Source organism: Mastomys coucha, unplaced genomic scaffold (assembly GCF_008632895.1).
Source record: "Mastomys coucha isolate ucsf_1 unplaced genomic scaffold, UCSF_Mcou_1 pScaffold3, whole genome shotgun sequence".
Taxonomy (NCBI): domain Eukaryota; kingdom Metazoa; phylum Chordata; class Mammalia; order Rodentia; family Muridae; genus Mastomys; species Mastomys coucha.
Window position 1 is genome coordinate 31,953,565 of NW_022196909.1, and position 17,366 is coordinate 31,970,930.

General features: G+C 46.2%; 1 protein-coding gene across 1 annotated transcript in view; it reads right to left on the reverse strand.

The window, feature by feature from the left end:
- Positions 1–17,366, reverse strand: part of Reep3 (receptor accessory protein 3) — an 86,257-nt gene that overhangs the window by 29,193 nt on the left and 39,698 nt on the right. Inside the window, exon 3 of the mRNA XM_031348644.1 lies at positions 2,006–2,082. Within this exon, the coding sequence (XP_031204504.1) occupies positions 2,006–2,082 (77 nt within the window). The remainder of the gene's footprint in view (positions 1–2,005; positions 2,083–17,366) is intronic.

The window sequence follows — 17,366 nt, forward strand, 5'->3', positions numbered from 1 at the left end:
GTGTGTGTGTGTGTGTTTGCGAGCGTGTGCGTGCCTGTTTAGTACTAACTCATAAATGAGGACAGGTTAAGAATGAATGTTTAAGTCTGGCCAAGTGTGGTGAACCCTGCATTTAATCTCAGCATGCAGCAGTCGGATGCAGGCAGGCCTCTGTGACTTCAAGGCTACCCTGGCAATCCCAGAAGACCTTGTCTCAGGAAAAAAAAAAAAAGGAAAAAAAAAAAGAATACTGAAGTCTGAGGATGTATACTTTTCCTCTATGTGACAACATAATGCAATGTTCTATGAGAATATGAGACCAGAAATGGGCTAAAGCAGGTACAGGAAGGAATAGAAAGGGATCACTGAGTTCAAGTGGTTATCTATAGGTACTGCAGTCTGATTATCTATCTATCTATCTATCTATCTATCTATCTATCTATCTATCTATCTATCTATTCATCCATGTATCATCTATCTCTATCAATCAATCAGTCTGTCTGTCTGTCTGTCTGTCTGTCTATCTATCTATCTATCTATCTATCTATCTATCTATTCATCCATGTATCATCTATCTCTATCAATCAATCAATCAGTCTGCCTGTCTGTCTGTCTGTCTGTCTATCTATCTATCTATCTATCTATCTATCTATCTATCTATCTATCTATCTATGTATCCATCTATCCATCTATCCATTTGCTCTATCTGTCTGTCTACCTACCTACCTACCTACCTATCTATCTATCTATCTATCTATCTATCTATCTATCCATCCATTTGCTCTATCTGTCTGTCTGTCTGTCTGTCTATCCATCCATCCATTTGCATTAGTAGCCCCAGATAAAGAAAAGAGAGCTTGGTTAATTTCAGCTCTAGTCTAGGGTGCACGGGGAAGTGGAAACATGGGCAAAGTTCCCGGCTTTCATTTTTAAAAAGGAGACTTGTGCTTTAACCCCAGGTGTGAGACGTGGGGTTGGTTCAGACTGTCCGCAGCAGCCTACTATGACTTGCCGGGAACTCTAGCAGGGGTGGGTCTTGTCAGCTGCAGATATTTTCTGCGAGAGTGTGACATTTGGAATTCTGGGGACTTTTCAGATGGTGTATGAATGCTAGGGCCCCCGAGAGGAGTCGGGGTTGCTGGCTGGTTGCTGTTAGTCTCGCTTTGTTAAGTAGTTGTGTGCAGAGAACAAGAAAGAAGAAATTAGATATTGGGATGACAAAGATCAAACTTGCCCCAAGGAACTCAACGCCTCTAATCAGCAGGAAGTAGTGTAAGGATAACATCGCCCCTTTCCCCTCTACCCCCTTTTTCTCTCCTTTCTATTGTTAGGGGGCTGACAGGGTGAGAAGGATGGAAGAAAGAAGAACCCACAAAGTAGCCAAAGTCAGGCTTACAGAGACTTCTCTGGTATGGCTGGATGCAAAGGTACTCGGAAACACCACGTGAGGAGATTAAGTTCCTGAGTATGGGTCCTATATAAACTGTGAACTCAATGAGGGAAGGAACATGCTGTAATTATGTCTCCTGTTGCTTGGATAGAGCCGCCAGGGAGAGGCTGCCGAGTGGGTGGGAGTCCCCGTGGCTGCTGACGTGTGTGACGTCTGTCTTCAGGTTCGTGCCTCTGAGCTTCGGGGCTGGGCAGGGAGGGAGGGCTACGACCAGATGCTGCGGATTGGAAGAAGGAGTCATTTCGGAAGCCCTCGAGAAAAACAGTCTGAAGTCATGAGTATGGAAAAGCGGATGACGACAGCCAAGCTCTCTATTTTAAGACTCTGGTGGGAGTGGGAGGTGGGCAGGGATTAGCACAGTGAGCTAGCTGCCTTCGTGAGGGCGGGCTCCAACAGAAAGCGCTGTTGTCACGGGGGAAAACCGAGGAAGAAAAAGATGCTGCGGAACTATGTTGCCTCTGATCTACTTTTCACTGGTGTTGGGGGGATGGGGGTGGGTGGGAAGTGGGGCAAGCTAAGAATAAGAACTCGGGACACCTGAAAGTACCCGAGTCCCTTTGGAGCCGTGGAACTTACCATGCAAGTGTCTGATCCGCCACCGTTTCAATGACAGTGTAGAGGGCAAAGACTATCCAGTACATCATCCAGCGGACCTGAAAGTCACAAAGGCACCCATGAAAGAACTGGCTCGGATGACTGCAGGGCCTCCCACCCGAATCCCAGCATCTGGGATGCTCAGGCAGGAGGATTCCCTTCAAGTTTAAGTCTAGCCTGTGCTACACAGCGAATTGTATAGTAGCCCGGATAAAATAAATTATTTGCTCTGAATCATTGTATATAAATACACACACATCTCCAGATTTATAATAGATTGGGGTCTAATACAGAAGATGTGGTTCAGTTTTTAACGGGTTTTATGTATGAGTTTGTGGCACGGCTACTCCAAGTTTCTAGGATAACAGAATCAAGAGCAAATCTCTGAGGCCTGATACAATGTCACTAAGTAACCAGAATCAAAGAAATATTTAATGCATACATATATAAAATGGTCCAAGACACGATGACATGTGATGCTCATTGGCCTTTAAATATTTACATTTATTTAGGTGCGAGGATGCATGTCTTTAATCCTAGTACCTGGGAGATAGAAGCAGGCGGATCTGAATTCGAGGACAACCTGGATAACATGGCGAGCTCCACACCAGCGAGAGCTCCACAGTGAGACCTTGCCTCAAACAAATAAATATTTGTAGTCTTGATTTTTTTCTACGGTCAGAAATTGTTCACAGATCAAAGCCCTATCGTAGGATGGTTACTTCCATTCCTGAGGAATCCGTAGACTCAGTCTTGCAGTGTGAGAACCCAGGGTACAGCGGCAGTTTGGGAGATCCCGATTTCCTGCCTGCTGACGGAGGGCACCCTCACTAGTCCTTTGCCCTCGGCTGCCTCTTGGCACTACACACCCTGTCATGGGCAGATACCACGTTAGTTATTCCTAAACTCAATCTCTCAGATGTATACCTGTTTTTCAAGACCAGCAGATATACTTTCTTTCAAGTAGGTTCAGGCTTTTTGTTTGGTTGGTTGGTTGCTTGGTTCCCTGTTCAACAATATAAGCAAACACGCAACTCCACGGCTGCCGCTGGACTTGGGACTGCTGCGTATATAATATAGCAATAATGCCTTTAACCTCTATATTATTAGGGAATGCAATTGCTTCTGTCAAGGGGAAGTGGCAGAGAGGTGAAAGGACTTTCTCAGGGTCAGTTTGCCAGGGAGTGGATCCAGGCTGGCTGACTCTGGGATGCACTAGAGAGCTGTACCTCACACCGAGGGAAAACTGGAGGAGCCCAGTCAAACCCACTGCTTCCTTCAGTCTGGTCCGTGCCAGTGCCCTGAGAAGCAGCTAAGTGAAAATATTCTTACGGAGAGTTAGCACACACCTAACTTGTGTGGCCTTGTGGCATTTTCATATGTGCCACGGGGCATGGGGCCCTGTTCTGATATGTCTTTATGAACAGCTCGGTTTTGAGATAGATAGATGTTTGTCTCACTACCTCACAGGCAACATCAACAACATGTAAGTCAAGGCTGGGGTGTAGTGAGTGGTGGGGGCCTCACCTAGGATGCGTAAGCCCTGATCCTTCTCAGACCCCGAGACAGTACCCCTGGAACTGGAGGTGGAGGCAGTTGTGAACCGCAACATGGGTAGTAGGAACTGAGTCCTATCCAAGAGCAGTTAAGTGCTCTTCTTCGCTAGGTCTATTGTCTCTTTTCCTTTTACAAAGGAAGAAAAGAAGGTATTCTTTTTGTTGTTAAACTAAACCATCGCCAAACTACATCAACAATCTATTCTACATATTCTCCCTGTGGTACTGACTGCATTTTCTTCTTCTTCTTCTTCTTCTTCTTCTTCTTCTTCTTCTTCTTCTTCTTCTTCTTCTTCTTCTTCTCCTTCTCCTTCTCCTTCTCCTTCTCCTTCTCCTTCTCCTTCTCCTTCTCCTTCTCCTTCTTCTTCTTCTTCTTCTTCTTCTTAAATAGGTCTTGCTTTGTAGCCAGAATTGGCTTCATCCATGTGACAATCCTCCTGCCTCAGCTTTCTGAGGTTACAGGCATGTCTGGCATTGGCTATAATTCGATATAAACAAAACCCTATGATATGCCCTGTGGTATGAATTTGCCTTTTGTGAATGAATTCCTTGACAATCTGCCCCCTGAATTAAGGGGATTTAATTCTTATCAGAAATATGGACCTTGCATGTCACCGAGCTTAGGCAATGATTAAATGTCACTAAGTGAGCCTGTGGTATTCAGGGGAGTGACCACAGAGAAAGTCAACCTTGCCTGATTTTCACAGTAATGGATCTAGTTGGGATTTTACACGGAACGATTACTCAGCAAAGTCTTATGAAAACTGCGCCTCAAGGCCACCCAGCCTTGGTTAAAGGTTTTTCCCAGAGGAAATGCCAAAAGTCAAGGTTAAAAAAATAGGAGGTGGTTGGAGATGGAGGGGGGGGTGAGGGGGGTGGGGGGGCAGCTCATAAAACTGTACCTAAGGACATGTGAAGACGAAGACCTGAGATAGTTTTAACAACAGATACAAATACTGATAACAAAGTGCAGCGTTAGTGTTTAATATTAATAAACCCGTCACTTTGGCTGTCCTATGCTTGTCAACAGGCCCTTCTGCGTCTGTAAGGGAACGTTTCTCAATCCCCGAAGATCCAGAGTCTGCTGTCACTCTCACTGACGTCTCCCCTATAAAGCGGTTTAGCATTTGCAGATAACCGTGGCACATCCTCCTGATGACGCGAAGTTACCTCCAGACTACTCATAATGTCTAATAGGATGCCCATCCCTCCTCCTCTTTCCTCTTCTCTGCAGGATCCTCAACTGCTGATCCCCCTGCCACGTACTGGTATTGTAGGTGAGCGTTACTACGTCCAGCTCCATAATCATTTCAAGGTAGCCCACTTAATGGCCACAAATGACATTAAGTGCATCTTCCTAAGAAATACAACTCCAACAAGACAATAGGCACATCTACAAGCACTAAGTTGAACTCACTCACTCACTCACTCACTCACTCACACTCACACACACACTCACACCTTTGACTCATCTTTCATATAAAACATGATACAGTTAATTACTAAGGACAGAGCTGCCATCATTAGCAACCACACGAACTGATACAACTGTATCCAACGCATGCGGAAAGACACAAGGATGGACTGGCCAAACGAAATCTGGCTCGGGTGTGGGGGTGGGGGTGGGATAAAGGAGCTTGTCATCAAGCCTGATGACCTCTTGACTTCCAGCTCCAGCACCCACAGGGGTAGAAAGAGAGACACTCCTTCCTGCAAGCTGTCCCCTGACCTCCATGTGTGCGCTACGGCACACACAGGAACAAGCGCAGGCGTATCCCCACGAACCAAATAAATGCAACTTCAGTAAAGAAGAGAGGCACAGCTGGCAGCTTCAACCCACAGGCTTTTAATATTCTCACGAGATGACATTGCTACTGAAATTATGAGAATATCAGTATCAGATGAGATGGATAAGAATAATCTAAGGAATCTAGGTGAGAAGAAGGAAGCCTGCAAGGAAGAAGCAGGCACACGTTCTCTATGAGGACAAAGGAAAAGAGGAAGGAAAGGCCCTGCTGTGTAGGTAAGAGGTCTTGATGTGGGAAACAGGAAAGAGGGTTAAAGGGGTGGACCCTTCTGTCTCTGCTCTGGGGCAGGAGGGCGGTCGTGTGTTCCGAGACGCCATTCATGGCTTTGAGAAGAACCTGGAACGGTTGGTGTGTACCTTCGGGCTTTCTCCTCTTCCTGCTGGCTAGCAAGGAACACAGTTCTGAAGGTGTGAGCTCAAGAGCTGTCGGGGGAAGACTCCTTGCTTCCTAAAAGGCCGACACAGGACAGAATAAATCCCCATAAATCCCCATATCCCCCTGTCACCACGTTCTTTGCTGCATGTCACAATCAAAGCGTCTGAGCCTGTAGTTAGGTACCACTCTAATCTCCGGGAACTGAGGAATGGGGCCATCAGAGCAGTGGTTCTAGGATTAGCTATGTACCCACCAGGGCCTATTCTGGGCTAGCTGGGGCACAGCTAATGACCGGCAGTGATGGAGACACAGACACCATCCTCAGGGGCTCTAGGGAGTATCAGGGAAACAACGGGAGGGTGCAGCCCTGGCTGTCCTGGAACTCACTCTGTAGACCAGGCTGGCCTCGAACTCAGAAATCCACCTGCCTCTGCCTCCCAAGCACTGGGATTAGAGGCGTGCGCCACCACTGCCCGGCTCTGACTGCCCAGCTCTGACTGCGCATGTTAACTCTCCTCATGTGTTGCCAGCTTATGTGAGTTTAAGTAGCACCTCTCTCCCTCCCTCATCATCTTCACTAGGGGGGAAAAATCAGATAAATTGTTGAGCCTTGCAACAAGTGGCAAGTAAATCCATTCGGAAAGGCTGGCGGGGCACCTGGAGTTGGTTAAAGGTCAAGTTAACACAGCCAATGGTGCTGATCCAATGCTCCACTCCACTTGGTTTGTTTTCCTCGGGAGGGCACCTACACACCTGTGACAAAATCAGATGCTTATAGGTTTTATCAAGAGGCTGTGGGAGACGGCTTCATTGGCAAAGTGCTCTCGCCATGCAAGGATGAAGACTTGGGCTTGGATCACCAGAACCCACCTACAGAAGCCAGGTTGGGGGCTGGAGAGATGCTTCAGCAATCAAGAAGGCTGGGGTTCAATTCCCAGCACTCACACGGTAGCTTACAACGCTAGTCCTAGGAGGTCCAACCCTATCTTCCAGCCTGCACAAATGTGATGCACACACGTGCGGGCAAAATACTGATACACATAAAAAACCAACAAACAAACAGAAAAGCTAGCCGTGCAGACGTGAGTCTGCAATTCCAGAGGGTAGGGGGGCAAAACCAATCAGTTCTTTGGGCTGGGCAGCCAGCCTGGCTGAATTGGCTAGCTGTGGGTTCAGAAAGAATGAGACAGATGCAGACACAGACACAGGCACAGACAGACAGACAGACAGACAGACAGACAGACAGACAGACAGACACACACACACACACACACACACACACACACACACACAGACCCTATCTCAAAAATCTTTTTAAAAAGTGATTGGTTTTGGACCCTGGGACAAAGGACTGTGGTGTGCATTTTACATATCAGATCAGACCAGGCCTCCAGGTTCTCCCAGCATCCCTCAGTTCCTACCTGGGCATACCCTGTCCACCACCCTAAATTTTCCAGTCCAGGGGCTCGGCTGCCCTTCCCCCAGGGGCTCTTTCTCCCCTATTTAGTCCAGACATTTTGGTCTCTCGCTCTCTTCTGCTCTCTCCTCGTCTGGAACATCCTATCTCTATATCCTCAGCCCAAACAGAACCTCAACATCATTCAGATGGTAAAAGAAATTCATTTGCCAAGGCAATGAACCCCCCTAATTAGGGGAGCTCTTTGAAAGGTCAGAGAGTCACCTGTGATATGAAACCACAGCCCCTAAAGTGACATTCCTGTGACACAGTGCGTGGGCAGTCATTCCCTGACTGCCAGCCAGCACTCACTTCATTATTGCTCCAAATCCATAAGGTTTTGATAAGCCTCAGCATTTCAAAAATCCAGACAGTCATGTGATGGCGTTCTTAGCTTCCCTCTCCCAGAGGGATTAGAGGACATTTAAAGCCCGAACAGTACAGTAAAATGAACACACCCAGAGGCGAAATGTACTATGGAAGACCTCGCTCCATTTAATGGGAACTCATTTACATGATCCTGATGCCGAAAGAGAAGTGGGTCCATTTCATGGGTCTTTTAGCATTTTTTTCAACAAAAGAAGTTTTTAATGCTCTATATCCTCAGGAAAAAAACAAAAAAACAAAAAACCAAACAATTTTTTATTGTTTATCCAAGCACTGGAAGCCATGTAACTGTGAAACCTCCCTCCTGAGTCCTATTGCAGAAACTGGAAGCAGGACTATCAGGACACGGCCCACAAACATGGGGGTGAGGGTGGGGGCAGGGTAGGGGGCAGGGAAAGACCACCTCTGGTTTAAAAACACATGCTATGGGTTTTAAAAGCCATGGATAATGGGCGCGCATTAACTAAGATACATTTTTTCCCCCTATATTGTTCCTTTATATAACTTGTTATGTCGTTACTAGAGTGGTATCATAATAGCAATGATGATACAACTGTACTAACTTACAGTGTGTGATTAGGAAAAAAAAATGGAGCTGATGAGTTGATTTGACAAATATTACTCTGGGTCTATTGTGCACAAAGGCTTTGACATAAAAGAGTCACAAACTGTTAACGCAAGGTTCTCCAGCTCCAAGGCAGCTTCCACGGTAGGGTATGAATACAAGAAGATATATAATTAGAATAGACAGTTTAATCCACATATAACTACTAAAATCCTTATATACTATGTGTTATTCACTGTTTTGTCTGAATAACAGGGGAAAGGCTCTCCTAGTTATTAGCTCCTACCCTCCTCCTGTACCCCTCCCCCTGCCCCCCCCACAAAGGTCACACATAAATCTGTGCACTGTAGTTGGCTTATATAACACCTGCCTCAGCCATTTCACTGAAACAGGAGGGAGAGAAGATGAAACCTGTCCTGTCCACTATGTTCCCAGGACCCTGCACCTGGTGAAGCAGGCATAGAACAATCCTACTCAACAATTTCTGTTTTCTGGTGGAAGATCTATAGGCCAGGCCGACATGGAACTCAACTATGAAGCCAAAGAGTAATGGCTGCCCTCCTGAGCACTGGGATTATGGGAGTCACCAGGCCTGGCTTCTTTCTTAAAATTTAAGGTCTGGTGTCCGGTAAGAAGAGAAGGACCCAGTCAGTTAAGCCCCTGCCTTGTAGAGCAAGGCCAATGACCTAAGTTCCATCCTTGGAAGCCACACAATGGTGGACAGAGAAGATTGACTCTATGAAGTTGTCCTATGACTGCCACACGTTGACCGAGGCACATATGTGTCCACACGTATATGCGCATCACGCGTGCATACACAGTAATAATAATAACTAAAATGAAAAAGAAAGTCAGGTCTTTTTAAGATTTACTTATTTATTTCTTATGTGAGTACATTGTCGCTGTCTTCAGACACACCAGAAGAGGGGTATCTGATCTCATTACAGATGGTTGTGAGCCACCATGTGGTTGCTGGGAATTGACTCAGGACCTCTGGAAGAGCAGTCAGTGCTCTTAACCACTAAGTCATCTCTCCAGCCCAAAAGTCAGGTCTTAATTGGTGAGACTTAAACAAGTAACTATGAGTGGCAAGGTAGCATACAAAAAAAAAAATTATTTTGTCAATTATTTTCTACATTATCAGACACTAAGAAATTCTGCAACCTTCTGGAACTACAGATTCACTGAATTATAAAGCTACTAATGATGGTCTTAAAACCAAAAAAAAAAAAAAAAAAAAAAAAAAAAAACCAAAAAAGCAAAACCCCCTCACTTATGCCTAATTATTTCAATTAGAACCATGAAGTAAAACTCAGATCATAAATGCTAATTATGCTCCAATGGGGGAAACAAACAAACAAACAAAAACCCCAAACTTTGCTGAATCTAAAAAGAAATAAACACTGCTGGATTTCAGACCACCCAAAGAGAACTTTATTTTCTGGCCATTATTAGCTGGTCAGTTGAGTCAGCTTGTGGACGACAAGTACACAGTGGGGTGGGAGGGGGGGGGTGATGGAGAAATTCTCAGATGAGGGCTCCTCAGAGACAGCCGAGAGCTGAAAAAGATTTCTTCTGTTTTGTGAACAATTACGCAATAATTTGGTTATTTCACAACAATTTTCTCCCCCTTTAAAACAAAGAGGGACAAAATGTGAGAAATCAAACTGAAAAAAAAAAAAAAAAGACACACACCACCACCAACAACAAAAAAAAACCCCTCCTCCCTCTTTTATTCAACCCAGATGGCTCTGCCATGGGATGTTTCTCAGAGCCGTGCCAAGTCAGAGGCATGGTAGAAAATAAGCTAGTCAAGTTAGATTTAGCTTGGGTAGAGCCTGCAAGTGAACGCGTGGAGTCTGTGTGCTCTTTCCTCGTTCCTTGATTCGGGCTCCTGCGATAGAACTTTGGTCACCTACTGAAACATCTTTTCAGCCCTGGCCATCATTGATGAACACGGACAGAATGCAGGTTTACAATGGTTAGCGTTGATCTGGGCTACCTCTGTTTGGAGGTGGATCTCTGCCCACTGTGTCTCATGTGGGCGTTTTAATTGCTGTCGCCTACCATGACTCCCGGGTGGGAGTCCCACAGTCTCACACTGAACCCACAGCAGCCTGAGTAACGTGCAGTTTCTGGTTCTAGCTGCCCCAAGCCTTACAGACCCCGGTGCTCTGAAGGACAAAGCATGTGGAAGGCCGGTGCATCTGGTATCCAAGGAAACGGAAACAGACGTAGCACGGTTCTGGTTGGGACAGCGTTACTCTGTCCAGGACCAAAGAATTGCAGGAGCCCTGTGTGTTTCATCCCTGATCTCCTCAGTGTCTGAGAAACTTGGGAGAAGGAAAAGTGCAGACACGTTTCAAAACTAGACGACAATTAATTTAAAGAGTGTTGAAAACAAGATACAAAACACAGGACCGGCATCCAGGAAACTGCTCCCAGGAGCACATGGGAAGGAAAGAACGGCTTCTTCGCCCCAAGATAACTCCTTCCATGTTGGCTGGGAATTCATGCTTCACTCCTCCCACCTTTGTTTAAAGTCCTCTTGATTTATTTGCGATAATACAGATTTATAAGAGACACCGTACAGAGTTTAACACTGTACAGAGTTTCTCAGGGCTTTAAGGGGGGCGTGGGGATGGGGTGGGATGGAGCAGCCAATCCCCGGGAACAGAGTGCGTTCTTTGACCATCCTGGAGATGAGACTGGTACATCTGTAGGCTGTACCCCGTGTTCCTCTCTTCCTTTGCATCCCAATATCTCGGACCACTACTTTTCTCATTTGAGTTACCCCAAGGGACGATACTATTCTAAAGGCACCTCTATCTCAGAGAGGGAACGGAGGTCCACACTGAGTCAGGGACCTGGAGTCAGGGCCAAGCCTCTAGGACAGCGGTTCCCAACCTTCCCGACGCTGCGACCCTTTAACACAGTTCCTCATGTTGTGCTGACATCCTCCTCCCAAACATAGTATTATTTTTGCTGCTACTTCCAAACTGTAACTTTGCCACCGTGGTTACGAATTGTAACGTAAGTATTTTTGGAGAAAGGGGTTTGCCAAAGGGGTCGCAGCCCACAGGTTGAGAACCACCGCTCTAGAGGAAACCTCAGCACGAAGGGATGGCTACGGAAGGGGAAGCCTCGCCCACAGACACCAGGCCAGCCTCAAAACAGGGAAACCAGGAGGAAGTCTGACTCAACTTGTATTTTGTGGTTAACTGTGTTAAAACTGTTCGCTATATTCCACGTTTCCACGTTGTTAATTGATCCACGTGTTCCTAAAACAAATAACTTGCCAGTGCCCAATTGTACATGAGAATTTATTATAACTTTAAGAAACACAGTTTGGTGCATGGTATGTGTTGGGAGGCTGTCTGCCGCAACACCTTCTCCTCCTCTCACCCACCCCCTCCTCTCCCCTACCCTCGCCCCACCCCCGCCCCACCTCCCCACGTGGTCTCTGTATAGCTCTGGCTGTCCTGGAACTTGCTTTGTAGACTAGGCTGGCCTTGAACTCACAGAGATCCGCCTCCTGAGTCCTGGGATTAAAGGCTGTGCCATTACGTCTGGCCAGCAGCCTCCTTTGTCACTCACTGAGCCAATGGGACTCAGGGCGCTGCTTTCCTGCTGGGCTTTGTTTGTTTACTCCAGTAATTTTTCTTGCCCCCAGTTTCCTTCCTCCCTTAAAAAGGCTATTTCTCACCACAAACATACACACCGCAGAGTTAAATCTAGATTCTGCATATGAGAGAAAAAAATATATATTTACATACCGCATTTTCAAAACCGACAATTTCCCCCCCCAGCTGTGGATGAGAATCTCTCTGGAGGGGCCGGGGAGACATTCTGAGGGTGCAAGTCTGAAGGCCCGAGTTCAGTCCTAGAACCCCTGTGTGAAGCCAGATGCAGTGTGGTGCATCTGCAATTCTAGCACTCCTACTGTGAGCTGGGAGTCAGAGATGGCAGAATAAGCCAGAAGCTTACAGTCAAGCCAGCCCAGAGTTCACAGGCCAGTGACACAACATGATAGACCCTACCTCAGGAACAAGGTGGAAAGAACCAACCCAGAGAAATCTTCGGAGGGCCACATGCCTGCACACACACACACACACACACACACACACACACACCTCTCTAGAGGATTCAAAACAGGTAGATTTCTAGATTCCCCTAGCCCTCAGTAAAATGTGCAGAGAGAGAAAGAGACAGAGAGAGAAAAAGAGAGAGAGGAAGAGAGAGAGAGAGAGAGAGAGAGAGAGAGAGAGAGAGAGAGAGAGAGAGAGAGAGAGAGAGAGAGAGAGAGGATAGTCAAGCCTTTGAAAAGTACAATCTTTGGATGTGGGGTCAGGGTTGAGCCATGCTCAGACCCTGGCTTTATTTGGGAGCTGGCTGCAAGGGCAGAATTTCAAGTCCAGCCAGACCCACTACACTAGCATCTGCATCTTAATAAGGTCCCAGGGGGATGCAGGCAGACTCTGAAGCCCAGCATCGCCCTGGGAAGCTGCTCAGTGTAGCTCCTCTCACAGTACCAGCCAGCACAAAGGGCGACACTCTGTGACATTGAAAGAAGAGAGAGACCTTTAAGGTCTGGAGAAAAGAGGAACATGTTTTCCTCGGATAAGCACTGTAATCATTTAAAAGGCAAGCGTACTTTCCCAACACTCTTTAGGTATGTCATCATTAAAATAAAATTAAGAGCCACCTGTGGCAGAGGTCTCTGAAGTTGAGGCCAGCCTGTGCTACATAGTTAAGTTCCCAGATGGCTTAGTCTACAAAGTCAGATCCTGTCTCAAAAAGGAATGAAAACAACCACTACTATCATCCTAAGGTTCAAAGCAGTAGAGAGAGCCTTTGGCTTTTAGACCAGCCCTTGGGGGTGGGGGGTGGGATGGGTGGGGGAAGGAGCGGAGTTTCTTGGTAGCAATCAGCTTTTCACAGTGGAGGGAAGGGAACCTTGTCAGGACTCTCTTCCCTGAAGTCCATTAAGAATATTCTGTTGTTTCTCCAACTAAAAGACCAGGGCTACTGGGATGTGGACAATCGATGAAGGTCTCTTCCCGAGGAGGAAGTCTGGGGCTGTGTACAGACCTCAGTTCACGTCTGTGACCTCAGCATTTAGGAGCTACAGGCAAAGTTCAAGGGCATCCTTGGCTGACTTTCACACTAGTCCCGGTTGTATGTATGAATCCTCCTTGTCCCCAGATACATACAATCTGCTGAAGTCAGATCTTCATTGGAAAGAAACCTGCTGGAATGTCTGGAAGCCACCATGATTCTACAAAACACAGATTTCTCAACCCCGCCTTTATCGGCAGCCTCTGAGTAGTCTTTCCATACTTCACCTGCAGTGTCAGGATAAGTGGTTTTTGTTCGTTTGTTTGTGTCTTTAAGAGTGATTTCTTTTGTTTTACTTAACCATTCCGTTTGCCAAAAGGAGGACCCAGCTGAAGCTAAAACATATTTCAGTATATTTGGGCTTTCTGAACAGTATCACTCTCCTGTCCTGACAGCCCCTTGATGGTTTCTGTGTGTCCTCCAAGCTGTACCAGGTTGTTGGGAAAGACTGGATTGGTCTTGGCGGGACTCTTCAGGAACAGCGCCAGGTTTCATGTTCTCTAAGAACCGTCTGCGATGTTAGGCCAGTCTCCCTGGCATTCTGATTCCTGCAGCCACGAGCTATGGACTGGGGGTCAGAAAGCCATGGAAGAACGTCAGTGGCTTAGGAGTCAAAAGATAGGTTCTGGTGTCTGTGTAGGAAAAAAAAAATTGACTGCCTAATGAATGTGACCTTCAGCTGAAAAGAGAAAAGTCAGTTGCACATGATATAATTAGGAACTGTCTCATTAAAAAAATTAAAAGAGGCATTTTCATTTTACAAGTATGTGTATTTTCCCAGTGTGTGTGTGTGTGTGTGTGTGTGTGTGTGTGTGTGTAGCCCCTGGAATGGGAGTTACAGGTAGTTGTGAGCTGCCACCTGAATGCTAAAAACCAAGCCTGGGTCTTTTGTAAGAGCAGCAAGCTCTCTTAACTTCTGAGCCATCTCTCCAGCCAACCCCACAGATCTTAGGTTTTAGAAAGAAACAACTTTCTGTAGTAAAATTTCTAAGTAGTTGAGTGCTTTCCTTGTGTGACTGCAGGGACTTCTCTGATGTTTCCCAAGCACTTTGACTGGGCGCCGGGACAAGCTGGATGTGGCCAATCGATGAAGGTCTCTTCCCGAGGAGAAAGTCTGGGGCTGTGTACAGACCTCAGTTGACGCCTGTGACCTCAGCATATTTCTCTTCTTCTTTGTCAGTCGTGGGCTAATCTCTCCACATTCATCTTACAAGTGCTGTTGTTTTTATTCTGAAATAGGGTCTACTACTAGTCCAAGAACTCAGGGTTCTTCAGCTTCTGCCTCCCATGGAAGAGACACAGGCAGGCACCATTACATCCAGGGTGTGCTGTAGTTCTGTTAGGCTTGTGCAAGCGAATAGTTCTTAGGAATGTTAATTCTCTGGTACTTTCTAATACTTTTACTCTTTCGCTTTATTGTTTATTTTATTCTCCTTTCCTTACAGAGCAAGCTCACTAGCTATCACAGGCTTTCTTCAAATTTTCTTTTTTTTGTTTTTGTTTTCGAGACAGGGTTTCTCTGTGTAGCCCTGGCTGTCCTGGAACTCACTCTGTAGTCCAGGCTGACCCTAGAACTCAGAAATCCGCCTGCCTCTGTCTCCCAAGTGCTGGGATTAAAGGCGTGTACCACTACTGCCCGGCTTTCTTCAAATTCTTGACCCTCCTGCTCTGGCCTCCTGAGTGCCAGGATTACAGGTGTACACCAGGAGAGGCATAGCTTCAAAGGTACACCGTGTGTGTGTGTGTGTGTGTGTGTGTGTGTGTGTGTGTGTGTGTGCGTGTATGTGTGTGTGTGTGTGTGCTACTTTGTTAGTCAATATTTCTTCTTGTGCTATGAATATGTCTCCCCCCCTTTTTTTAAAAAGTGTTTCAAAGCTATAAACCGAAAACTAGAAACTGTGATGTTTATTACTATTTCAGATTTTTAATCAGTCGACTACATACTTGTATTCTCTCTCTCATGGTCTGATGTGTTTTCTGCTGCTGGAGAAGTTAGGGTTTCTGAACAGAGCCGGTGGGTGGGGAGGCGAAGAGGCAGAACACTGAATGCCTTAGAATATAGCTGGTGGAGGCAGCAGGGTTGTTGGGTTTTTTTTTTTGTTTTTTTTTTTTTTTTTGGTAGTTGGAGCTTTTGTGATTTTAAACTATTCCATCACTAGGGATTAGGGTGGAGGTGGCTAGGCCTCTCTCCAACTTCTTAGCAACATTTCCTTTAATGGAAACTACCAACCGTTCCTGTCTCCGCTTTTAAGTCCATTTCCACTGACACTACAGTTGGTAATGTCCTGCCTCCAGATGAGTGGAAGGCTGGCCCAGCCTCTAGGTGTAGTGTGACAGCAGGGACTTCAAAGTCAATGTTTCTCAAGCACTTTCACTGGGAGCCCGCACAAGGCTGCAGCTCCAGGAGCTTGGGAACGCTCCATTTACTTCACAAAGGCCAAGGGTTTCACCAATTGGCATTCTAAATCTGTAGGACAAACTATCTTGGGTCCTCTGGGAGAGCAAGCTAGTGTTCTTAAACTTCCAAGACAACTCTCCAGCTCCAGTTACACAATCTTGTTTATGCTTAACAGTGGCTTAGGCTATAATTGTTGTAAGGACCCCATCGTGGTCATGAAATTGTTTCTAGAAAACTTGAGCATAAGACATTTGATTATGCCGGGCGGTGGTGGTGCATGCCTTTAATCCCAGCACTTGGGAGGCAGAGGGTGCTGGGAATGAGGAGTACAGCTCTTCGGAGGACTCCCCCTTTAACCTCCACCCTAAAACTACACACAGCTTCAGCTGTCACCGCGTGACAAGCACTCCAGAGCCAGGCCCCGGTCCTTATGCCCATTCCTATCACCTCCACAGTCAGTTAAAAATGAGGTCACCCTTGAAACTCAACAGAAGTTTAGAGTCATTTCTGGGCCTTTTAACAGGCCGTCCCCCAAAGGCCTGTCCCTCCTATGTTCCTTGTTCACAGCAAATCTCAGGCCCAGATGTCTGATTTTAACTTTCAAGTATTGTTTAGCCAGTCTTCCTTGCTGCGCTCTCCAACATTCTTAGAATAAGAAAACTGGTTTCCTAGAAAAGCTATAGCAATTACACACGACTTGGAAGTAAACACTCTTATATTTTTTTGAATCTTTAAGATGTATGAGCCTGGAAAACTTTGCAGAAACCCTATTAAATCTCCAGTAAGCTTGCATTTCAATTACTACGAGGCTGTGAGCGTCTAAGTAGGCCATATCAGCCACACCATACAGGAAATTATATCCCAGGAAAGCTCTGCTTTAAAAATAGGCAAAGGAAGAAAGGAGCGCTGCCAAGACACACAGCGTTCTCCCATTTGTTTTGCTTTGCACACGGCATCTGTTTTATCAGGTGCAAACCTGCCATTTGCAGGCTTGGGGGGGGGGGTCGGGGAATGGTAGGAGTTAGGGTGGGAAGAAGTAAATTAGCCCAAAAGGTTTGCTTTCAGAACGTGCTTTTTTTTTGAAGTAGGTATCAGCAGAATTTAGGTCAAGACTAAATATCACAAAGACACCAGGTTTGGGGATAAATGTCGAGAATGGGCTTCTCCATGCCCTAACCCGGCAGAATCCAAGCTGGGGAAACAGACTGGCCCACCGGGAACACAGACAGGCAGGCTCTTGCAAGTACAGTGCAGCATTCTGCAGGCATCGGGAAGCCAGCTTTTCTGTCTTACGAGTTCATTTATCCCAAAGTTCTGACTAGTGACGGTATACCAACTATGTTCTAGGTACAGAAGAGCACACAGTTAAAGTCGCCAAACCCTTCCTGTAGTAGGAGGCAGACATTAAGGGATACAGTCTCAGGCAGCATAAAGAGATACTGAGATCGGAACACAGACGGGCAAAGAGGTTTACTACTGCTGAGAACCTTCCAAGGAAAAAAACAAAGTGAGTCTACAGATCTACCAAACAGGGCAGGACCAGTTTAAACAGGATGGCTACATTTGGTCAAATTCAGGTGAACACAAGAATGTTGTATTAATGCCCCTCCCCCACCCCTCACCCCCCAAGAAAATAAGGGCTGATGAGACCTTTTTTTTTCCTTCCCATTTTTAGAGAAC